A 26385-nucleotide genomic window follows, 5' to 3' on the forward strand; every position below is an offset into this window, starting at 1 on the left:
CTCTCTCTCTCTCTCTCTCTCTCTCTCTCTCTCTCTCTCTCTCTCTAATGCAGCTCAAGAACCAAGCCCAGTGGGTGGTGCCTCTTATTTTAGGGCTGGTCCTGGTTCTCCCACCTCACTTAACCTAATCAAGATGGTATTTCCCAGCATCCCCAAAGCTGCTAGCTAGTCTCAGGTCGTAGATAGATACTAAAATGTTCTGGTCTCTGGATAAATAGAATAAAAATGAATAGACTCTAGCAATGTAAACTCATTAAAGTTTACCACAATATGGCCATATTTACCCTGGATATAGCTTAATTGTCTGATATTGTGATTTCTTCCTCTATAAATTCTTAACCTAGTCATCAGACAGTCATCAGACCTAGTCAACAGAACTCATCAGCTTCTGTCTCTATTTTTTAAAAAAATTAGAAAGGAATAAATGTAGTAGAGATAAAAATTACCCTCTTCCCCATTCTTAACTATCAATTTTCATACCTAAACTAGAGAATATATTCAGTTGCCAAAAAGCCATCAGTTTTTCTGATATTTTAATTTTATTATTACTGAAACTAAATTCCTAGGACAGTTTTTGATGTCATCTATTTACTATAAGCATGAAGTTTCCTTCCAGATATTAATCTTTTCAGATAAAATTGGATTCATGCCACACAACAGCTCTGAAAGATGGGTCCACCACACTTCACACCCTGAGCATTGCCAGGTTACTCTCCTACAGCATGACTGTACTATAAACTGCATGAGAACATTGATTTCATTTCTGCATCCTGTACCGTGTGTGGCTGAAGGCAAGTTGTTGACTACCAAACGTTAACCAAACATCTTATTTTTAGAATATTTAGCTCAATCTTTATAGTGTCTAGATTTGTAACTAGCCATTTCTCTAACATTAAGCTGAGCCACATAAGAAAATTACTACAGCGATAATATTTCCAGGGTATAATGAGTCACTTTCCAGTGTCTAAAATGGGAAATAAATAATTTCTGAGGACGGGTTGGTATGATGAGAAGGAAGGTCTTCCACCATTGTTATTCCACATTAAACCCTATGGTTTAACATGGGGGTAACTCTCTAAAGCTGATGTTAGTGGTGTTAGATTTAGTTTTAGCATTACTCCGGGCTAATGAACAGGGAAATAAGCATGGGCCAGTGTTAGCAATAATGATCAGGGTTAACTATTATAAAGCAAGGATGTAAGCCGGGCGGTGGTGGCTCACGCCTTTAATCCCAGCACTTGGGAGGCAGAGACAGGTGGATTTCTGAGTTCGAGGCCAGCCTGGTCTACAGAGTGAGTTCCAGGACAGCCAGGGCTACACAGAGAAACCCTGTCTCGAAAAACCAAAAAAAAAAATAAAAAATAAAAAATAAATAAAAAAATAAAGCAAGGATGTGGCTTGCTTCTGCCGAGACAAGATCTCTGGATGAAGAATGATCAGGGCCACCCCAACTAGTACCCAATCAGGAGAGAGGGTGACAATCTGGATTCAAACCCCAAGCCACACAAAAAAGGTTTCTATCAGAACAGCCAAGTGTCACAGCTATTGTGGGAGACTGTGTGGTCTCCATGTGAATTAACAGAAGTCTGTGTGTACTTTGGGCATCCAAAAGTTCCTTTGCTTTCAATTTAACCTCAAAGTGGGGTAAAACACAAAGACATTAAATAAAAACAAAACATCCCTCACTGATTACCGATTCCTTGTAAATACTTGTCTTCATTGTAGCTAACACCAGTTTTATGGAACTCGAGCTTTTTAATGATTGTACACCCAATACATATTTTTCTACAATTCTGATCTTTTCATAAGTGAAAAGAACAGAATGGATAAAAGAAATACAAGCCAAAACACTATTTACTCTCCTGGGAGAGCCTCACAGTATAAACAAAAATAATGGTTATGTTCCTAGAATTGGAACCCTTGCTGGGCTACTACAAAAAATAATGTTGTTACTGGCACGGGTGAGTCTCACAAAACATATAGAGAAGCCACAATACAATGGGACACTTACGCTGCTGCTACTCTTAGGCCACTTCCATTCAGTAGGGCTAACAGAAGACTTGTTTGTCCTTTGGTGTTTCGAGGTCTATTACCACCATGTTGAATGTAACATGTCTCATTTTGTTTTCTTAACGGTGCTCGCCTCTCTCACCAAAGACTACAATTTGATATTTATGAAATCATACAGGAATCCTGTATAATCCTCCACCCCTGAAAATTATATAAAATTATTCAGAGGACAAAAGAATAATGTACACTTCAAATCATGTGTCCTTCTCTTTAACGACTTCCAACAGACAGTGTCTCTCTGTCTCCCTGTCTCTCTCTCTCTGTCTCTCTCTCTCTGTCTCTCTCTCTCTGTCTCTCTCTCTGTCTCTGTCTCTCTCTCTCTCTGTCTCTCATCTCTCTCTCTCTCTCTCTCTCTCTCTCTCTCTCTCTCTCTCTCTCTCTTTCTCCTCCCCCTCCCTATCTGCCTAGAGAACACAATGTACTCTGGAGATAACTGACTGTGGAATATGACGATGTTTATTAAAAACAGGTCACACAGACTGCAGTGTGAGAGTCTTACTTTATCCTCTCACTGAGTCTCATCTGAGGCACAGGCATAGCACTGTGTGCTGCTAATCAAATCAGGAATGTGGCCCTTAATTACTTCTTTAGATGTTATCTGCTGGGACAAATCACTACAAACTGGCCTCATCCCTGGAGATCCTTGAGCTGTGGAAAACTCACCCCAGATTACCCATTTAGAATGCACCGTGATGAGCAGAAGCCTATGTGTAAATAATGTTAACAATACGGGCAATTACTTCAAGAACACATTACAGCGTACTTGCTCAGGAATAACACAAATCTCAGAAATTAATGTGTGGGGAGGTGTGATTTAAAAAATCTGTTATTAATGTTTGTCATGGTATAGAAAACAATTGTGTTCTTTCCTCGATATCAGAGTTTCTTCTCCCGCCTTGGCAGGTTTCTGTTATTTTGACCAATACAAATCAGAAGAAAATAGAATAGCATGAAATAGTTACATGAGAAGCCAATGATAACATGCATTGTCTGGACATACTATGCAAACTAAAGTTAGAAGAGGCATACCTGTATCCCAAAAGTCTGACTTAAATCCTTTGAGTATCTCTCATTTTGAGTATAACAGTCTATCCTTAAATCTATAAAAAAAAATTCAACTTTCATTTCTGAGTCTCTTCCAGACACTAGGTAGAACAGGTGACTCTGAAGTCATACTGGGCCTAAAAAACACAACAACTGCCCAACCAACCAACCAACCAACGAACCACGCACCCACACACCCACCCACCCACCCACCCACCCACCCACCGAACCAACCAACCAATCTTCGATCCATCCAAACAACCAACCAAACAAAAACAAGGTATTTACTTATAAGCAACTTCCCATGTAATCCCCATACCATACTTGGTGTAGCTTTCCTGTATTCTTGATACATGTTCCCTCTCTTTCTCAGCCCCCCCCCCACCTGTCTTTTCTCTACATCCCACCAGCACCAGCCTGTCCATGGAAATCTCTTTAGTACTGAATTCAAGTTAGGAATTAGCATTCAATTCATCACTTACTAAGACCCTATTGTGTCTGAGAGACAAGAGAAAACTAATGTTCATCATTTCAAGGGAAGACTACATCATTTCTCCACACCCCAGGATATAGTCTCATTTCTCGTTGTAACAAGTTACAAAACTCAGAACTTCTGGATCTGTTAAATAGAATGCTGATTTGCTGGGGCAATTTCCAACATCACCCCACCCTGCAAAGAGACAGAGCCTCTTTGATACTCATACAGAATTATCTGTGTTTCCCCTGTGCTTGTACACACAACTCTACATGGTTCAGAACACCCTGTCTGGGCACGTCAAAATAATCTGGCAAAGCCTGCTCTCACATTATTTGTGGGGAGAGTAGAACCAAAAGTCCTGGTGAGCTTTTGAGAACAAGCTGTCTTACGAGAGTTATATTCCTCAATTCCAATGAAAGGGGATTAGAGTCAAATCCAAAGCTCAGCGCTGATTTCGCTGCAACCAGCCTTCCCTATAATGCCTGTACAATGGACTAGAAATGGCACTAAAAACACAAAACCTCCCTAACAACCCAGAGTATAAGAATGAGGCTTCTGCTGAAAGCTTAGAGATAGCAGATGTTCATTCCTTCTCCTTCCAGATGTCAATGGACTCACTCAAAATCTCTAACCTAAGCAGAGTTAACACTTGGATCTGCGACATTTGCAATAATGGGCAGCGATTATTTCTGACTCAGTGCTGTGTACACCATAGGTTGGATGGAAAGAGCCAAGCATTGCTCAAGGTGGCAGACCATAAGGGGATGCTGCTGCCTCTGCTTCTGCTCTAGTCTATGCCACCCCCACACCCAGGAGTTCTTATGTAAATGATCCAAGAGTTCATTTCTCCACATATTTCTTTTCCCACCATCTCTGAGGACTGGCTCCACATCTTCTGCTTTTTTTCTACCACACAAGAAAAAGGCCTGGCATATAAGTGGCCATGAGTGTCTGTGGAAGAATTAAGGAAAGTGAGGGATAATAAGCATACTCTAGCCAGTCTGGTCTACAGAGTGAGTTCCAGGACAGCCAGGGCTACACAGAGCAACCCTGTCTCAAAAAAACAAAACAAAACAAAACAACAACAGAAAAGCATACTCTACAAAGCTTTCCCCTATTCAGTGATAACCTTAAGTGTGACTAAGAAAATCTCTGGATGGCTTCTTGAATGCCCGAGAAAATGGATCCAAATCTAAAACAGAACTGAATCTGAAGCATTAAGTGTTTCCTGGTACCGGCTTTTTATTATGCATTGTATGACCACACTTTACATGGAACACTTCCATTCAGCCTTTGCATAGGTCCTCTGAAACTATACCTTGGTTGAAGTGGGTAGTGTTCTCTTCTAGACTAATCAAACTAAGAGCTTATCTGACATTTCTACCACAGAGTCAGCAAGCTATGTGAGCAACCATGAAAAACATGGGATCCAAAGATTAAAAGCTGGCCAGGCATGGTGGTGTATGCCTTCAATCAAGGTGCTTAAGAGGCAGAGACAGACAGATCTTGGTGAGTTGGAGGCCAGCCTGGTCTACAGATCATGTTCCAGGACTCCAGGACAGAGAAACACTGTCTCAAAAAAAAAAAAAAAAAAAAAAACAAAAGCTTTCAAATTAATGCTCAAAATCAAAATTGAAAAAAAAAAGCAATCAGAAAAAAATGTTACAGTCTACAATCTTCAAGGATGTGCCCACCAAAGATCGATCTGTAAGACAGACCAGCAAGCATGCAGCAATGATATGCACATGATTTTTTCACTTATATTTCCGTCATTTCACTTGTACACTTTATAACCGTATATACTTGCTTCTGTCAAAAGGGTGGCAGATTCTTTGTGCTAGCATACTGGTCCTCGCCCAATCTAATTTGGTTTTAATATATCTACACCACTGGAGTAAGCTGTTCAGAAAAAAAGTCACCTTGAGACTCAAAATCATGAGAAATCGCATTTAAATTGAGGGCATCCTTTCCGTTTAAGTAGATGACCTGGTTTGGGACAGTCTTGCCCATAACTCCTTTGAATAATTCAGTGTATAGATAGCCATTCCCACAAGAGGGCTATGCTAATACGGTTACAGGCTTGCTTCTCCACCACGACACTTTGATGGTGCAGTCACCCACAAGGCTGCTTATGCTTATCTTTTCTCATCAAGCTACAGGGAGAACAGCTGGAGAAACCATGCCACTATCAATTCAGGAACACTTGCATAGCCACTGTGATGAATTGTACGTAACAGTATAGTGGGCCATGACCTCAATGGCTTTTGTTTAGATTGGTGGGTGTCCTTGTATTATCAGACAGCAGGGTCTCTATACATTACTGTCCTCCCCTATCCTAAGTGGCTCAAAATTCAATAAGCTGGCAGTTGTACATATCTCATTCATAAAAATTACAATGTACACAGACTGGTCTGAGCAGGAATAATTATGCAATGTATAAATATTCAAATGTCCCTATTGGTTCTGGTCACACTGGGTAATGCTGAGCCAATGACTTGCCTGGGAGGCATGCAAATGAGCTACACTGCTAGACTGTCCTTCCTCTGTGCCAAGGAAAGCTCACCATCAGGCTGACTGAGGGGATGAGTCAATAGATAAGGCAAATGGACAATAGGAAAAAGGACAACAGATTCTGAGGCAAGGTCAGCATCTGAGGGGGAGGATGGGGAGAAATTAATAGTGGGACTGATAAGTATCCTTTCTCTATGGTCTCAGTGCTGAGGCACAAGGTCTTGGGAGAAGTTTATTCAGATTGTTAAAGAAATAACTCAGAGTCCTCAGAACAGGTATTGGATTGGATAGTCTCAAACAGTGAAACCAGGGGGCGTATCAGTCAAGGCAATGAGGTATCACATATAATGGGTGTCTCCTCTTTTGTCTTGTAATTGTGTTAGCCAAGAGAATGAAACTGTGACAACTGTAGAGTAAGTCCTCAAGAAGTGCTGTGACATGCAGCAAAAACACTACTGGGCAGCATTCTCCCCTTCTGAGTCTCCAAAAGATCACCCAGACTCCCTTTAGATCAGAATAAAGGGAACTTCCTGAAGAACTGTTCTCTGACCACTCAGCTGAATGAGCATGAAATCTGAGGCCTCTCTAACAGGATGCCATTATCCACACCTTCCCCTCTGCAGCCAACACTGTAATATGTGTCTCAGCCCTTAAGTGGAGTATGCAATATTGCATGTACTAAAAATCAAGAAAAAAAAAACCCCAAGCAATAAGAGCAAGCAGGAAGGAGTAATCAGAGAAGGAATGGCTTCCAAGTGAGTACCCAGAGAAGCACAAACCCTTTAAACAGACATGGGTGGAGAAGAAAGAAATGGAAGCACAGAGGGTCACTACGGTTGCTTAAGAAGTCCTGAGTGGGGGCTGAGAAGTGTAGCCATGAGGGCCTTTCCATGCTCACTGCATTTGGTCACATGGGAATGTGTGAGTTTAATAAGGAACATTACAGGACTGTGTTTCTTTATTGCATATGTCTAAGTACATGCACTTGTGTGTGTGTGTGTGTGTGTGAGAGAGAGAGAGAGAGAGAGAGAGAGAGAGAGAGAGAGAGAGAGAGAGAGGACTAACACTAAAATGTACTAAAATGTACCAAACTGCACACCTGGAGATCAGAGAAGAACTTGTGACAATCAGTCCTTTCCTTCCACCATGCTGACACAGGAACTCAGGTTGCCAGGCTTGGTGGCAGGTCACTTTATCCACTGAGCTATTTTGCTGGCTTAGGCACATTTAGCTGAATGTAAGCTATATTTCTAATGTTCCTGGTTCTAGTCCCACTGAGTTCATTGACCCACAGAGTCAAACATCATGTGATAGGAACATGTTCTGTAACGCCTAGCATAGGGAGTATGCTTCAGGAGGAGATGGGAGGCAGAGTGAAGACCTAGAGTCCAACATTAGAACTGTGGTCAAGTTTACACACATATCCAGAGTGTACATGAAGGATCGTGTCTGTGACATATAAAGAGATCATTTTTCTTACCAAGAAAGTGTTCAGTTCTGTGCTGGGAATAATTACAAATACAGTCCCACAGAATTCATTCCAATGTGGAACACACAGTAGAATTCACTAGCTTCTGCATCTCTGCAAATGGTATGAATCGATAACCTCACAAGTAAAAGAAACTTGATAGAAATTTCCTTCTATTTAAGGCTAATCTTACATTTTATTTTACATTAATAAATCTTGGACACTTTACAAGGAAGCTTCACAAAATTTTAATAACAATAATACTAACGAATTTTAAATACCAACTTTACTAGAACAAAGACTAAGTCTTTGCTTTTTCTTTACAAAAAGCACTTACAACGTTAGGATGTGTGGGAAAGTAGTGAGGAAAAGTGTAGTTACAATATGTATGAAAATATAAAGAGGTAGTCAGCTAGGATTTGAAAAACCATGACCTTAGGCTCATCAAACTCTAGGTGTGTGAGAAAGTGAATGTCTGCTGTTTACGTCACTGTCCAGCAGGCTGTGGTTTTTCTTTAGCAGCCTGGAAATAGGACACCTCAATTTAAATGTCACTGAGGTGTAAAAGACATAAGGCATATGAGCTCACATCATGAAAAATCTGCAGTGATTTCATCAATGAAAATGATAAAATACCCACCAATCTGAACACATAACTGCTCTCTCAACCTAGGAGGCCTCAGGGTTGTTCTGCAATGACCCCTATGCTGTGAGGCTTTGGACAGTCATTTTCCTGGGTCTCAAGTTTTTTGTGAATGCATATGATGGCTTCTTAGAAAAACAAGGTCAACACTTATGTATTGTCTAAGAATCTAAAGTGTCAAGAATTTGTCACTGAAATAACATTTGAGACAATTGTTGTGTTCTAGAATTTCCATGAGAAAACTATGTTTCATTCCAGGAATTCTTTAAGACCCTGAAATTTGCTAATAATCAAAACAGGAATATAGAATTCTGCTGTGTGAGTGTATATGTGTATATGTCTATGCTTAAGTATGTGTCTGCATGTGTATATACATGCTTGAATGTGCATGTGCGCATGCATGTGTGTGTTTAAACTAGAGGACAATGTCTGATGTCTTCCTCTATTGATCACATTACATTTTTTTCTTTTTTTTCAATAATTTATTTTTTCTCAAATCGTAATTCATTCACACAGGGATTATAAACACAGAAAGGCAGGATGTGGGGAAGGGAATGACACTGGAATGTGGGTGATCAGGGGGAATACAGATATCATCAGAACCGGGTATCGGCTGGGTGAAGGTTCAGGGGACAAGTCACTATGACTCTGCCTATGACTCCCTTGTCCTTATCTAAGTTGGTATTGTCTGCCCAGGCTACCTATTTACAAGGTCTATGACTACTCAGGCTTGTAAATTTCCACAAAAGCTGCCTGTTTACATTAGCTTATAGCCATCTGTTTCAATGTTTTTCCACTGAGACCCAAGACTTGGTGTTAGTATACATGTATGACAGGACTATTGCTGATTTTAGGCCTTCAGTGGGTAAGCAGGGCTGCCCCTGACATCTCCTCCCTTCTCTAAGTATAGAAGGGCTGTGGCAATTCTAAACTTGCGAATGTGGGGATAGAGGCCTGACCTCCAGTATTTGAAGGGGACCTTGTAATGGCTCCAGTCCCCCTGTTGTTGTCCAGTGAGGCATAAGGGCCATACCTGTCCCCGATGTCTTTTTCCTGGAGAGGGGATACTTTTGACATGAACCCCTATGCAGTCAGGCTTGTCCCTCAGGGAACCCAGATAGATATTTTTATCTTTTATTTATATTCCCTTGCAGGATCACATTACATTTTGAGACTTGATCTCTCACAGAGTCTGTAGCTAGGCTTCAGCTACGTATTGGCTTGTCTAGACAAGCTTCAGAGGTATTCCTGTCTCCCTGCCCAGCAATGAAAATACAGGCTCACACTGCCATGCCTGCTGCGAATTGAACCTTAGTTCTTATATTTTCCAGACAACTACTTGACCTAATTAAATTATCCCTTCTACCCTGATTCTGTCTTTGAATAGGAAATTCTCAACCCTGATTCTGTGTTTCAATGAGAAATTCTACCTCTAAGATTAGAGTGGGAAACCAAGCCTCCTCCCCCAACCTCTGTTTTTCTTTCTGAGATAGGGTACCACTGTGTATTTCTGGTTGAACTGGAACTCTTAATGGAGACCAAGCTTGCCTAGAATTCAGAGAGCTGTCTGTCTCTGCCTCTGGAGTGCTGGGATTACAGTTATACACCACCATACCTGGATTTTGAAAATATGTATTTGTAGAAATATGAGAGAAGAGGGGAGGAAGACAGAGGGAGGGAAGGAGTGAGAGAATGTTGGTGTTTGACTCTGGGAGCATCCTTGCCAGAGAACTCAAGACTGCCACAGAAGGTTGAATAGCCCAGGCCTTGTGATCCTATCCAAAGCTTTCCAGAACACCTGGCCAAGGCTCCTTCATGTGGCATTTCCCGATAGGAAAGTAATTCCATGTTGTATTCAGAGATTTCAGAAAGGATGGTTTGGGATACTTAATCATTTATTCAATTCTCTTTCAAGCCAGATTTGTTTTGTATTAATAGGAAATATGATTAGTAAACACAACATTCATTTTGCTCAACTGACTCTAAATTTCAGATATAAATGGCCTGGATATCACACCACATTTTAACATTTCCTTTTTCCTTGCCCTTTTATGACTTATTCTTTAAATATACAAAAAATTTCATGCAAAGGCACAAAGCAGTGTTAAACTGCTGGCATTTGGAAAAAGAATGTAAGTGTTTGAGTGAAATCATCTTGATTTCTGTGGTCATTTGGGGCTTTGTCACAAGTTGTTGCTCCTCACTTGGAGACGCTGTGATTCAGGACACAGCCTGCAAACTGTCAGGGTGTTTTATGAATCTCACAACTCAGCACTCCCTCCCTGGGCTTCCAGGTAACCAGCAACACTCTCCTCTCTGCCGTTCTGCTTTCTCTGTTCCACAGCCTACCAATCACATGCAACACATAATTTTTTTCTCTTTTTTAAAATTCAAACTATTCCACAAAATAGAAAGAGAAGGAACACTACCCAATTCGTTCTATGAGGCCACAGTTATGCTCATACCTAAACCTCACAAAGACCCAACAAAAAAAGAAAACTTCAGGACAATCTCCCTTATGAATATCCATGCAAAAATACTCTATAAAATTCTCGCAAAATGAATCCAAAACCACATCAAAACAATTGTCCAAAACAAAACAAAACAAAAAAGCCAGGCAATGGTAGTGCACGCCTTTAATCCCAGCACTTGGGAGGCAGAGGCAGATGGATTTCTGAGTTCGAGGCCAGCCTGATCTACAGAGTGAGTTCCAGGACAGCCAGGGCTATACAGAGAAACCCTGTCTCAGAAAAAAAAAGAAAGAAAAAAAAACCAACAAAAGAAACAAAGACACCCCCCCAAAAAAAACCACCACCAATAACAACAACCAAAGAAACCCAAACATCCATCTTGATCAAGTAGGCTTTATCACAGAAATGCAGGGACGGTTCAATATACAGAAATCCATCAATGCAACCCACTATGTAAACAAACTCAAATAAAAAAGACCGCATGATCATCTCACTAGATGTTGAGAAAGCAACAAATAATTCTTAACTGCCTGGTAAAGGCAGAGCATACCAGGGACTCTCAACCTTTGGGTGGCCACCCATTTCATAGGGAGATAGATCACGTATCAGATATCCTACATATCAGATATTTACATTACAATTCATAACAGCAGCAAAATTACAGCTACAAAATAGCAACAGAAATAATTTTATGGTTGGAGGTTACTACCACATGAGAAACTGTATTAAAAGGCTGCAGTGTTAGAAAGGTTGAAAACCACTGGACTAAACAAGAAAACTAAAGAGATGTCCTGATGTTCTCTGTTAGAAAAACAACTAATAAGCTTGCCTGGCCATCACTCAGTATCCTCATATTAAGTAGGCCTCTCAGTAGCTTAATGCACGAGGCCTACCTGAAGTCAACAGAGAACTGATTTCAGAAAGTCTGCACATTAGTGAGCATGTTTTAACTTCTTTTTAAAAATGGCAGTAGAAATATAATAGGTAAGGTAGGGCAATAGTTTTTGACCCAATATTCCTGAGTCTTAGTATTCTACAAAGTAAAAAAATTCAGAGTCTATATAGAATCCACACACGCTTCCTGTGTGACCAAAGGTCCAAAGCAGAAGGCATCACATGGAAAAGTCTAGCACTTCTGGGTGCTTCAGCACTGTCCCTAAGAGATGGTCCCCTCTGTACTCCGGTTTCTTGCTTACTTTGGTCTAAACTCAATCATATCTGATTCTGATAGACAGAATCCAGTTCCGTAAAAAGTGGAGATTCTATGCAGGAAAAAGCCATTAATGAATCAGGGGTGGGGGGAGGTGGGGCGGAGGGACAGGTGAGCAGATGCTCAAGTCCTGAAAGTTTGCCAAATACATACAAATGGGATTCTTTTTTAAAGTAAATGAATCAAAATAATCTGTGGCATGCACAACCTGAGTAGGAAAGACTTCCTCAGCTCATAGTTTCACGGCTTCAGCCTTCCATGCTGAGAAGAACCTGGACAAAGAAAATGTCTGTGCTAACTGGTCCTATGTCCTCCCTTCACTCCACATGACCTCTAGTCTAAGTTCATGGAGCATACTGGCACACTAGTGTCTGCATGCTAAGGGCCCTTCCCAGTTAAGCTGTCCCCTGTAGAAAACCCTGTTCTTAGGGCTAGTGTTGAGGATGGGGCATGGCCCCACCATTTTACTCTATTCTCCTCTGATAACAATGTTTCACCTCTCTCCTTAACTGCCAATCCCAGGGGACCTGATGTCACCCTTGTTGATTTGCATGTGGCAGTTTTCATTCCCAACTTAGAAATAACATGCCCTATCCTTTTCCATGTTGGCCCAAATGTCATTTCTTCAAAGACTATCCCTCAGTGGGTCAGTTTAATTCTTAACTTCTGACACCACTGCCATGGAAAGTCTCACCAAACAAATTCAGTCAAGGAGTCTGACTTGGAGAAGGCAGAGGGTCAAGGGCAAGGGAGAGTCAGGATGACCAGACAATTTATCATAAGACTATTTACATGAATCAGAGCAGGGATCACTGGTTAGCATTGTCTTACTGTCTCTCTACAATAAACAAATTAATATTAAGGATAGAAAGTATATGAGCTTAAAGAGAAAAGAACTTTTATCATTTTCTGTATAATCCTGGCACCAAAACACAGCAGCATGTTCACCTTTTTCCAGGCATGATCTTGCAACATGCTTGCTGTCACATGATCAAATCGGCCCCTTTGCTTTAATGCTCATCTGTTTATATTTATGAGCACTCATAAAACAAAATCAGGAAAAGTGCTTGATCTCTGTCAGTTTGGTAATCTGTAGAAGGAAAATCATATCTAGTGAGCATGCTAATGAGACAGCAAGAGTCAATCCATTTAAGCTCTTAGCAATGGGTCTGACAAAAACAATCAATATTGGCAGCTATTAATCCACAGAGCTTTGAAACAGTCAACAAGATTGTCTATCATTTAAAATCTCAAGCCCTATTTTTAGCCTAAGCACAGCAAAGTCTGAGAACAGCTCGTCACGTTGAAGAACATTTTATAATAAACAGCACCTCCACATTTGTCACCAAACTGAAGGGCACAACTTGTCTTTGACTTGTAAATTCCAAGCCCAGCATACAGCACATGGAGTTACAGCTAAAGCTCGTAGTGGAGGGCAAGGTATGAAAACACGGGCAGCCCCTCCTGGAAGTGGCTATCATGGAAGCTGACATCAGGGCTTGGGGCCTCTCCCACCTATCAGAAAGACACTGTCAGGACTTGTCACTGATATCTGCATAAATCACTTTCAGGAGGGGTGATTTTGAAATCAATACTTGCTCATTCTTTTGTTAGAAATACATTTTTTTTTATTGAGAACTTGCTTTATTTAAGTCACTATTTGCTATGTAGCAGTTAAACACAAAAAGATCATGCTCTCAGGACACATTCCTGAGGAAAAGAACAAAGAATAAAATGATTAAAGTACTGAACAAGAGGCTAGGGAGATGGTTCAGTCAGTGAAGTGTTTCTCCCACATGCCTGAGGATATCAGTTAGACACCCAGCACACATAGACAAGCATGGAATGTGAGAGCTAGTGAAGTCTACTACGGGAAAGGAGGAACCCTGGGAGCCTGCTGGCTATTCATTCTAGCAAAATACGCAAGCTCTAGGACCCAGTGAAAGACTGTCACACAAAAGCAATATGGGTATCTCCTGAAGAACACCACCCAAGGTTGACCTCTGGCCTTCACATAAATAAGCACATACACAAATATGTACACATACTTGTATATATACATAGAAATTATATACACACATGACATTGTATATATGCATATATTACATATAAACATATCACACACACACATACATGAATAAACTCTTTTCAGTAGTGATAAATATTACAAGGGAAAAGGAAACAGTAAAGTGGATTGAGTCTTTGCAGGCTGTTTTGATGGAGTGGTGATACTAAGTATCACATGAGTGATGTCCTACATGAAGTAAAACAATGAGCCTTGCTGATAATTGAGGACACTGTTCTAAAAAGATGGAGGCAAGGCCACAGCCTGGATTCTGGTGCACTGCTGAACTTAATGTGACTGCTGCAGACTGGAGTTGAGTCTTGAGAGTTGTAGTGGACAGAGACTTACAAACACAGCTCTGCTTGCTTATTATTTGCTCCTGGGATACTACTAGAGGGACCTCACCAGTAAGCCAAGATAGCAGCAAGCTAACAGGGCTCTAATAGAATCGCTCTGCTGAAGGACGTGGTAAAAACAGACAAGTACAGAAGTAACCAAGCAGTAGGAGTTAACTATGATTCAGGTGAAGTGATGGGGCATGGTTAGCCCATGGGCACTAGAGTACTTGGCAATTACCCATTTTATATACTGTTTTATGGAAATACACACACATATATACTGTGAGAAAAAGAATAGTGAAAAGTGGCTTCAGGTTTGAGACCAGAGCTTCTGGAAGAGAAAGCCAACAGTTTTGAAGACATGAGGCCTGTGTGTGGGAGAGCAGCCTTGAATGGGGGAAGAGTGGGAAGTTATATTTCCATACTGACCCTTGAGTATGAACCAAGTTTCATCATGCCAGCCGAGGAGTAAAACATCTCAAGTGAACCATAGCCAAACGCAGAAAAATGGCAACAATACTGAGCTGGGCAATTCACTTCAGTGACTAGAACAGACTATGCCCAGCTGAAGATTAATTTGTTATGATACAAAGTAGGATCTGAGGAGACCAGACCCAGACTAGAACTACAACTAAAACACAGGACATTCATTCAAAATGGACATTACAAAGCCATGTGAGCAATTCACAAATCCATGACAATCAATAAACACAATTTCACTTATGATTGCCTTATTGATTTCCCAGGAGTGGCTGACTCATGCTAGGTTCTGATTGTAGCTGAGTCAAGAGCAAGAGAGTACATACATGCTCCATACATGCTCCCTACTCCAGAAGAACAGGCATTTCTATCTAAATAGAAAGTCACACAGCAGAATTTAGATCAAAGAGATAAGCCCAGCACTTGGGAGGCAGAGGCAGGAAGACCACAAGGTTGAGGCCTACCTGAGCTGCATAGCATGACCTCACCAAAGAGTAGTCAATTAACTAAAAAAGTAAAGATTTTTCAAAATCAAATGCAGTTTAACAAATGTAGAGAAGCCAAGACCCTTGTATATTTCTTGTGTGAACATAACAGCAGTCTTGCAAAACACACTGGGCCCCTGGAAACCAGTCTAGCAGTCCCTCACAAGGAAATTCTACTGCTGGATACGAGTGCCAGACAGCTGGCAAGACCTGCCCCAGAAATATACACAGGAAGTTGGAAAATTTCCAATGCCATCAACTCATTAAAGGATAAATATGATTAGGTAAACCTGTGAGATATTATTCAGTAATAAGAAAGGAAAGAACTATTTATGTACATAAAAAGTAGATGGTATTTAAAAATATAAGGCTAATGCCACAGTTATATAAGACAATCTATGATTCTCTCTCAATAATCAGTGTATGCATTGAACAGATTAGTTACTATCTATAGTTGCTAGACTTGGGAGAAAACTGCTAAAGATATGGTGTTTCCTTCAAGGGCAAGGAAGTGACAGTTCTGATAACACAACTCAAAACACACACACACACGCATACACACACACACACACACACCATTTAAAGAATCCTTGAAATACAACTGATCTTAATAAAGATAGTATACATTAAATATGTCCAACAAGGCGTGTGTCATAGCAAAGGATAAAAGTGACACTATGAAAACTGCCAGAGAATAAGCTAGCCATATGGAAGTTGGTGAGTGGACAAACTTCATCAACATCTACAGAGAAAAGCTGAAGAGGAGTAGGTCACTGGGCTCGGACCAATGGACTTGGAGCAACAGGGAGTCTATAGGAACCACTCTACAAACAGTGAATTAATTTTTAACTTAAATTTTTATTACATCTACTCATTTTATATGTTAGTGCTTGGCTTGCACGCATGTATCTGCACCACATGCATGACTGATTTCCATGAACATGAGGACCTAGACTCACTGGAACTGGAGTAACTGAAGGTTGAGAACCACCACTTTGGTGCTGAGAATCAATCCTTGGGTCTTCTGGTCCTCCAGAGGAACAAGTGCTCTTAACCTCTGAGCCATCTACCCAGCTCTAATTTCAAAATTTTATACTTCTTTTCCCCCTAAAATGTTCAATGGCAGCACATTCTAACCCAAGACTTAACAAAGCCAAAACCAAAACGAAATGAAAACATCAAAAAACAAAACAAATACACAAGAAGTTTAAAAGCTTCAAATAATTTCATTTTCTTAATAATTTTATTACATTTATTTAGTGTGTGTGTGTGTGTGTGTGTGTGTGTGTGTGTGTGTGCCATAGAAATCATGTTGAGTAATTTTGGGCATGAGGATCCCATGATAACTCATTTCCCTGTTTTGGTATATAGCAGTCATAGACATTATCTTGACAAGTAAGGATGGCTGGATTTAACAGCTATTTACAAAACAAAGCCAAGGAGAGCTTTAGCCCATAGCATGGTCCTTGTCCTTCTTCTAAAGGCAGCTCTCCAGGAATTCTTAACAATCTGTTATTCATTGTCCTTTTAGAGAGGACCTGCATCTAGGACTGGGTAGCAGGCTTATAAATGGGGTTTCCTCGGATAAAAATGTAAGTGAGATCTGCTATAGTGCAGATGCTGAAGGCTCCCTAAAGGCTGCTTATCATAGGGTTGGTATGGAGCTTGATGCTACTCAGAGGTGAGGGAACTTTTAAAGGCTGGGGCCTATTGGAAAGTCTTTCAGTCCTGAGAGTCACATCTCTGAAAGGCATTGTCAAACCCAAGTCTTTTTTCTCTCTTTCAGGTCCCAGTCATGAAGTGATCAAGCTTCGTTTTGGAAGCATCTCTCTCCTAAGATGCTTAGCAGGCCAAAGTAAACCTTCAAAACCCTGAGTCAAAAATCAGGGTTTTCTCATTAAGCTAATGACCTTTGAGATTTTTATCTGGAATGTAAGACATTACTTTAGGTAATTCTATTCAAACTGATGTTGAAAAAATACATGTATGGACCATGAAGAGTAATAAAGGAAGAACAAAAGATTCCAACACATACTTCACACTTTGACTTCTCCATAATCCACAGCACACAACAGATAAAAATATATGAAATATTTAGAATTACTCAATAAAAGTAGGTACTACTATCTTGAACAGAATATTGTGTTAGGTTCCCAAAACATAACTCCAAATGTAAGTGTGTAGATTACTAGGCTTAAGAATTATTTTATATTTGGAGAACTGTACAATGAGCTAATTATACAAACAAAGATATCTAGGAATGCAGGCAAACTTCATAGTGGAAAGAACCCTGGGCAGGCCTCAGGGAGATGACTTCACATCTCTTTTGTGTTTAAGGTTGGCATGACACTATATAAGTTAATGCTGACCATGCTGTAAATACTCACTGTATACAAACATGCTTAGTACACTTTATATAGTATGCTTTTAGAAGTTGCATGTCATTTTATACAGTTAAATTTTAAGTAAGCTCCAGCAAAAAAATTAATTAATTCAAAAAAAGAAAAAGTGCCATATTTTCTAAAGAACATTCCTTAAATTCCAAGCAGGAAATAGAGAAAAGACCATATTATTGGCTAAGAGTATTTATAAAAGTTGGATTTTCCATCTTTCAGAAAATCAAAGGTCTAAAATAACAAGTAAATCTTCATTTTTGGAACAATAACACTTTTGGAATTATACTAGCTAAAAATGCAAACTTAATTGGGCATAGCAGCTCCTACCTATAAATTCTAGCACTTGGAACTCTGAGGCAAAAGAATCTCAGCAAGTTCACGGCCAGCCTGAGTGACATGGTGAGACCTTGTCTTACTGTCTCCATTTTTGACCTTCCAACTCCCCCTAAAAGTTCTCCTTTACTATGGGGAAAATCCTAATAGTTTTTATTTAAATTATTTAGTTTTATATTCAGTGCTGATCACTAAAGGGCACATTTCTGTTTTCTAAGAAGATGACAATGATAGACTTGCCTATGAAACTGGGCAGTATTAAGGTTTACCTTGGTCAAGAACGAAACAAATTTCCAAAGGTGTATGTCAGTAAGTAAGGGATTTGTTTTGATATAGAATTAAATGAAACAAGAGGATAAAATTAATAACTTGAAATGTTTTTACTGTCAACACACAAAATCTGAAGTTATTTAGTTTTTCGAAAATATTGCAGCACAGAAAAAGTTTAGATGAAAACAAATGTTCACAAACCATTCTTAAGGTACTAACTAGTGCAGGGTGCTGGATAATAGCACTTAACATTGTGGGTAGGTGTGGGCTTCCTTGCAATGGTACAGCACCAAGTTCTTTTAAGAGCATCCATTAGAACAGCCATCTCTGAAGCTGTGGTGCTTCGCACTGGCGTTTACATGTTGGAGAACACTGATATTGTGGGCAAGATGACTCGCTGAGCTTGGTGGAAAATGGAGGACTCCCTGTCTCAGTAGGGCTTCATTTTCTCTGCCTGACTTTGTTTACAGAGCATTCCTGAACAAAGCTGCCTGGCCTTATCTGAAGAATGACCTTGTGTGGAGTAGCATAACTCAGCACTAGTGCCACTCTGGCTTCCTGCCTGGATGACAATTAGGTGCTGTATTGTCATGACAAATTAGTTCTTTCCACCTGTAGCCCTCAAAGCCCTTACACACCATACTCCTAGAAGAATACAGTAGAGCTGTCATACTGCAGTTGTCTCTGGAAGTCTATCCATCATATTCACAGCAGTCTGAACCCTGCTCTCTTTGTCCTTACAGGCTGGTGACCAGCAACCCCTGGAGAAAAAGGAGACTAACATTTACACTTTCATTACAAATCATAGCACAAACATGCAAACAAACAAAACAACAAAACCATAAAAATAAGTGACAGGGTTAAAACGAAAGAAACAATAGTTTCATATCACTCGCATGTCCATCACTTAGATTCAATCTTTCTTCATGAGCTAATATTTATTCTTCCTTGTTCGTGTTATATTACAGTTAATATTGGAAAATGTTTGATGATACTTAAGACAAATAAATATTAATGGCAAGCACATGTGTTAAACACATGAGTAATAAAAAGAAAAATGGAAATTTAAATCACAATGAGACAGGACTAAATACCATAAGAATGGCTAAAACCAGGAAGACTGAAAATACTATGTACTGGGAAAGTCAGAGGCTTCTCTCCCTTTCTCATGCATCCCCGCTAAGAGTGTAAACAGTATACCTAGAAAAAAACGTTAACACTTTCTTCCCCCACCCCCACCAGAGCTGGAGAACAAATTCAGGGCCTGGTGAGCATTGGGAAAGAACTCTACCAGTGAGCTAAACTCAGATCGCAGAACACACAGATACACACACAAAGAACTTTAGGGGTGCAGCTGAGAAATACAAAGAAAGGAATCCAGTGGTAAGTGAAAAGGTGTTGCCCTCACTTTCAGACCTAAGCATGCTTGTGGTCAAGTGTTCCCAGGCCCCTTGATGGGTTGATCCCCCTCCTCTATGACAAGAGGGGCAGCAGTGGAGATGGGATAAGCAGCTCATGCTGTCAAACATTGCCCTTGAGAAATGTTAGAAGGAAAAGCATTTCCAAGAGAGGTTCTTACTGTTTATCCTTGATAAGAAAGTGTCTGTGAGGCCCAAGGGCTGGGAATAGAATCAAAGGGGACACTGCTTTGCTCTGGGCTTCATTGGGACTCTAGCCTTGTCCTGCCCCAGCTTGCAGAGATTTCAGCTGGATGTTTGTAAGCCCCTAGTTTGATGATGATCTCTCCCTACTGTTATTTGTTCTTTTTCTTAAAAGATTTGCCTATGGGGCATTCTGCTGTGTCCAGGGCTCTCTACTGGGAACTCTAGCGATCTTAAAGGGGTTTCCCCAGGCAATTTTTTTTGGATGTTTTGGACCCCTGATTTGATAATTTGTCCATTTGGGTTCCCATCTTCTCCTTTTACTCTTGCGTGCTAAATATATAATTAACTCCTTCTTTCAGACCTGAAGTACAGCCATCATGTGTCAGGTTTTGGGTCATGTGTGACAATGAGTGCCAGAGAAGAGGAAGTCAGGTTATAGGGATTTAAGGGGTACTTCCCCTCTTCCCGTCCAGCTGCTGACCTCACTCAGACTACACCACAGACGTGTGAACTAGTGCCTGTGCATCGCATAGGCCATGGCAAGTCAATCTGAAGCAGCGCCTGCCATCCAAATACTCAAAGATGCCAAGATCCAGATGCTTGAACAGAGGTAATATTTAAGATATTTGACATGGCTTTCCAGGACTTTGCCACATGGTATGAGGCAAGTGACTTATAAATGAACAAAAGGAAAGCTTAGGCCTGTGTTCACCTAATATTCATGGATTCGTAAGGGTCACAATAGGCTTTGTAAACTGGATAGTGCCCAAAGAGGTATTACTGATGTGACTCCCACTGATGTGACTTTCACTGGCCTCAAGTTACTGTTTCCATCCTTGCCACCATACACTATCTGCTGGTAGCAGCAGAGCTCTGGCACATGTCCAAGCCCACCCTTCTGCCTGTTCTGAATGCTATCTCACTGTTCTCTGCTCCTAGGAAGGAGAGACAATTAACACAAGAATTTCAATAGGGATAGCTCTCTTTTACATACCAGCATTTCCGTGCAGAACACATGATACATGTCACTGTAGGAAGCTGAAGAAATATACACATATTGATTTCATTGGGACATGTGGAATGCTACTATGCCATTCTCAAAAGTTTCCTTAAGCTTTATAGAAATTGTAGGTCTGGGAATTCCTTCCATACTTTTTTTTTCCTGATCTATTACGTATCTCCCAAGCCCCAAATCTAAATGAAAAAGTAATAGTCTGCTTCCCTCTGATAGCTAAACCCTCTGGGTTAGCTGAGATGAGGGATGGTTTGACATTCTTTAAGGCTGCATCATCCTGGAGGGCATTTCAAAGGCACTTTAATAGATTACTGATTTTAGAATTTAACATATGTACTATACTAGGGGAATGAATCCCACAACTTTTCTTGGGTACATAGCAGCAGTCCCTATAATAGGGCTGAGTTATGACCAGGAAATAGATGCCAAAGTGACTTTATCACTATATGATTAAGAATTATAATGCCTTCAAGACCCTCAAGATTCTTGCATTCATTATTCAAGACCCTGGCATCCATTAAGCCATGTCACCTTATCTGAATGCTTCAGGAAACACACCTGCAAAATGACGCCCCCTTCACAGAAACACAATGTTTGCTTGTATACATAACCAGGGGGTAAAAGATCCTAGTGTATCTTTAAACAGACTTGTACTGGGAAGGGAATGCTTTCTCTACAAAGGCTTGCTTATAACAGTGTTTCCCCAGGAACTAAGCTCGGCTAGTACCGGGTGCACACTGTGGTCTCTGTAGTATACAAGCTAACTGCTCAGCATGTTGTGAGAACTCAAAGCCAATCCTGACACTTTCGGCCTCCATGTTGTGAGCTTCTCTCTCTCCCTTCCCCCTTCTTTCCCTTATATTTCTTCTTCCCTTCTCTTTCTCTTTTCTATGTTCTACAATGTAGGAAAATTAAAACCATTGATCTAAAACACAGAGGAGAAACAAACAAACAAACAAACACTCCCAGTAGTTTAAATGTCAAGTGTTCTGAAATCCTCAATGTACAGAAAGGTCACTGTTTAAAGATGCAAAACATCTTTTCCATTAGTACCTCAATAAATAAAAACAAATCAAAGCCAACAGGGACACTGAACAGCCCTTCCTAGGCAATTATTCAGGCTATGGAAATCTCCAGATCTTTGCACTCCCTAATTAATTAGAAAATGACACTCTTCTTTACCATGGTTGAAAGTGTGACAAAGAAGTGGAGTTGTTCTTTAGATTAAAGGATATTAGAGAAGAATGTAGCGAGGCATTGGGAGCTCATTTCTGATGGTTGAAATCACATCCTTGAGCCAAGCAGACACAATGATGAGAACAAAGGCCTCTCCTCACAGGAGCATTGGACTCAGTAGCATTCTACTCTGAGCTCGGCCCACTGTCCATCAGCAGATGCCCGTGGCACAGGCTGAAGAGGCTGTGGAGCTCTTCAGTCCTTTTCCCTTCCCACAGGACAGACACATGGCTAAATCCCAAACTCAAAGTACCTCATCATAATCACAATGAGAACTATATGGCTGGGCTTTCGTTTTTAAATTGCAAGTTGAATATGATGTGAAAAGACATGATTCTGTTGAAAAACAAATATTTCAGTTTTTAGAAAAGTGATATGCCATCCACTGACACCCAATATCAAAAATAATGTAAGTAGTCATTTTGAGTAATTAATTTCCTCAAATAATAAGCAAACAAAAGTTTGGCACCTTCTGGTGAGTAGTTAATAAAATTCTCCCATGGCCTAAATAGGTGGGAAAAGTCACATCAACACCATTGGATCAAGGTCCCAGCCTTCCCTATCAACAGTTTCAAATGCACAACTAGGATTTACAATATATAGGGTCAAGCCGTGCCTTGCTTGTAGAACAGCACCCTCAAACCATTCTGACATTAGCTCTTTCTTGGAGTAATGTCACTTAGCTGTCTAGTGGGCCTCTATACATAAGGTGTGGACTTATGGAGACAGAACCAGAAATCAACCTCATATGTCATGTTCACGCATGAAAACATAAATGCAAATACATGTACATATATACTGCACCCCCCCCCCCCATAAAAGCTAGGCTTTGTGTTTGTTCTGAAGGGTTAAACTACACAGCTAAGTTACATGGGCACAGACTTTCTAAACACCACAGTACATTCCTCATAGATTGAAGCAGGGTCTGAACACTTGGTCTCTGTTGCTAAACTGGAATTTGTACTGTTGCTAGTTCTGTCTAGCCTGTCAATCTTGCACACCTAGCTTTTAATTGAGTTTGAAGATTCCAAATGTGGTCTTTATACTTTACTCACAGAAACACCTTCCTAGCTAAGTTCACTCACTTGTGTGTGTGTGTGCGTGCATGTGTGTGTTTATGTTTGTGTGTGTGTGTGTGTGTAAGCCTTATACTAAAAAATGATCAAGGTTAGCCCACTTTGATATAAGTGTCATAGCTGAGGCTTGTGGATTCCTCCAGCCAATCACAGGCACTACATGGAAAGCATAGACTTTTATGGAATCTGATTATTGCTTGGAGACCAATGATATAAGAGTAACTTTCATCCACGATCAATGAGCCAGTGCCAGGACATATCAAAAAGGACTTTTTTTTTTTTGGTTGTTGATCCAAAGTTGAGTATGAGAATGATCTGTTATGAAACTAACAATCTGATCAAAATTTGGAAATGATTGAAAAAAAAATATGGTTTAATCTTCTATGCAATCCACCAGTTCAAATTACCATTCTGCTTCAGGGTAACCAAAGGTTCCTGAACTCTGGAATCTTCCCAGCTCTTACTGAATGGAAAGGGGAATTTGCTTCTAACCCAGGGACTGAAAGCTCACTCAGTTTCCTCATTTAACCCTTTGTATAGTAATTCTCATTTGTTTTCATTTCATGCTGAGAGGGAACATGTGTGTTGTCCCGGGAGTAGGGAGCGTAGTATACCGTATGCAGTCAGAAGTAGTAACGGTGTAATGAATAAGAAGGAGTCTACGTACACTGAAAACCTCCATTCACAAAGGATGTCCAAACAGTCTTGATAGAGTTAAAGACAGAAGAGTAAGACCCTTCCTAGAGAATACATGATCTGAAAAACATGGGCCAATAAACAAGCCCCAAGGTCTCTTTTTCTTCCCAAAGGGAAGTAGCCTGCCTCTTACATCCACTTGACCACATCTGCATCTGAAGGCCTTGGCTACTTGTTTGACCCTAGCAGCCACTGCGGTACCATGTTGCTTGAATTCTTACCACCTTAACACAGGCTTTGAATGTCAGTAGCTCCTATGCTTGCCTGAGACACCTCTCTTCTACAGATCTGGGAATTTCTTGTACCTGACAAAATATGAGATACTGCAAATATATCCAGGTTCCATGCAAGTGCAACATATATGAAGCCATTTCTGCACTACACAGAAAGTTTTGCTGTAAAAGACAAAATGTCATAGTGGGAAGATATATTATTTTTGATTCTGCCCTTAGATCAGACTTTCTAGACTATGTGCATTCAGCTTTTGGGAAGATAATCCTTCCTTACTGAGCAACTGTTGCACAGGATGCTGAAGAGGAGTGATATTGGTACTGTGTAAACAGGACTACACTCACCTTTTTCATTTCTCTATTTTCCTCTGCAGTGAGATCTGCTAATGGAAGAACTGCACATGCATGCCTGTCTTTAATGGTGCTCTCTAGGGAACACATTCATTTTCTTTTCCCTATTGCTATGTTGGTAGATTTCTTACCTTTGGCTGCAGTGGTGGTGCACAGGGGGCTGAAACAGGGTCTGTGATATAGGTCTTCTTGGGACCACTGACTGGATACATGCCAGGATGGTTCTGATTCCCAGCTCCAGGATTAGCATACCCAGGTTCCCGCTTCCAGGTATTAGGTTGAATCTGTTGTCCATAAGCAGGATCACCATCATGTCTGCCCCCGTAGCTAGGATCTGCTGCATAATAGGGTTCATAATAGCGTCCTTGGTTGGAGGTATACCCATATCCAGACTCAGGCGGATGTCCTGAGGGTGAAATATATGCATAGTCGGTGCCAACACAAGTTGGAGGAGGAGGAGGACACTGTCCTGATACAGGAACCTGTGGGATGTTATAGCCACGAGGCCCTGGACCATATATTTGTCCAGAGGATGGACCAGCCATGTAATGTGGGCTGGGCTGAGCTGACTTCACTTGCACATTGAAGGTGGGCCTTGAAGATGTGGATGCTGTAGTGTAGGAGGCTGGAACTGGCTGAGGCTGGGGTTTAAGTGTTCCAGTTGGAGTCACTGGGATGGGTGCAGCCTGGGGTTTCGTTGCAGACTTCTTGGTTGCAGTCAAGGGTGGCTGGTGTGGAATGATCATTCTCTTATGTCCTGTGACAGGAGTAGAAACTGGAGGAGTGGCTATTGAACTGCCAGAGCCCTAAAATAGAAGAGAAAAATGACAAAGATGATCAGCAATAAAAGACAATAAAAAATACATAAATGAGCAAATAGGGAGTATGATTAATTATTGCTCGTGTATGAAGGTGTAAAATACAAATGAGGTCTGGTCTTTCCCTTAAGGAGTTCACTAACCCAAAAGTTGGTCTTTCTGTACAGTATCAGTAAACAACTGAGTAAAAAGAAAGTTAAGAAAACAAATTCATTTGCAATAGCATGCAAAAGACTGAGATAGCAAGAAGAAGCTTAACCAAGGCATAAACTATGTACAGACTGAAAACAAAGACAGTGATAAAAGGAGTTACATGAACAAACAAAAATGAATGTAGGTTGTGTTTGTGGACTAGAAGAGCCTAGATCACACAAACCGCCTTCAGATCTAGAGCGATACCTATCAAAATGCAGAAATAAAACACTTATCTATTTCAAACCCAAGTAGAAACAGAAAAGATCTTAAACAGTGGTTGGCTAAATTGTTCATGAAAAGAAAGAACACAGGTAGATTAAATTACTGTTTTAAAATACATTACAAATTTTAATAACCAAAACAATGTAGCAACAACAAAAAGATAGAGGTAATATGGAAGGGTGACCTGCAAATAAAGAAACACATATAATAAAATTCATGTATTTTGACATGAGTGCGGAGAACAAACAGCAGAGAAAGTGAAGTCTCTTTCATAAACTGTCCTGAAAAGCTGGATTTATAGAGGCAAGATAGCAAGTTATAGGGGGTCATATACCATCAACTAAAAATGGCTCTAAAGATGTAAATACTGTGGGAAAGAAAGCATATAAACTTCATGAGAAGAGTCTTGGTAATAATTTAATAAATAAAGCACCAGAAGTACAGACAACAGAAACAAAATCCAGCAGAGCAATGACATCATATTGACAAACTCTGCACAGTGAGAGCAATGACATCATATTAAAAAGCTCTAAACAGCAAAAGCAAAGACATCATGTTGAAAAGCTCTCCATAGCAGAAGCAATGACATCATATTGCAATGCTCTATATAGCAGGAGCAATGACATCATATTGAAAAGCTCTGCACAGCAAGATCAATGACATCATATTGAAATGCTCTA

The 26385-nt window shown here is 40.4% G+C and overlaps 1 protein-coding gene across 1 annotated transcript in view; it reads right to left on the reverse strand.

Annotated features, from left to right (window-relative positions):
* Lpp (LIM domain containing preferred translocation partner in lipoma) overlaps positions 1 to 26385 on the reverse strand; it is a 424227-nt gene that overhangs the window by 196473 nt on the left and 201369 nt on the right. Inside the window, exon 5 of the mRNA XM_028783897.1 lies at positions 25046 to 25276. Within this exon, the coding sequence (XP_028639730.1) occupies positions 25046 to 25276 (231 nt within the window). The remainder of the gene's footprint in view (positions 1 to 25045; positions 25277 to 26385) is intronic.

Source organism: Grammomys surdaster, unplaced genomic scaffold (genome assembly GCF_004785775.1).
Source record: "Grammomys surdaster isolate TR1022 unplaced genomic scaffold, NIH_TR_1.0 1166, whole genome shotgun sequence".
NCBI classification, from domain to species: domain Eukaryota; kingdom Metazoa; phylum Chordata; class Mammalia; order Rodentia; family Muridae; genus Grammomys; species Grammomys surdaster.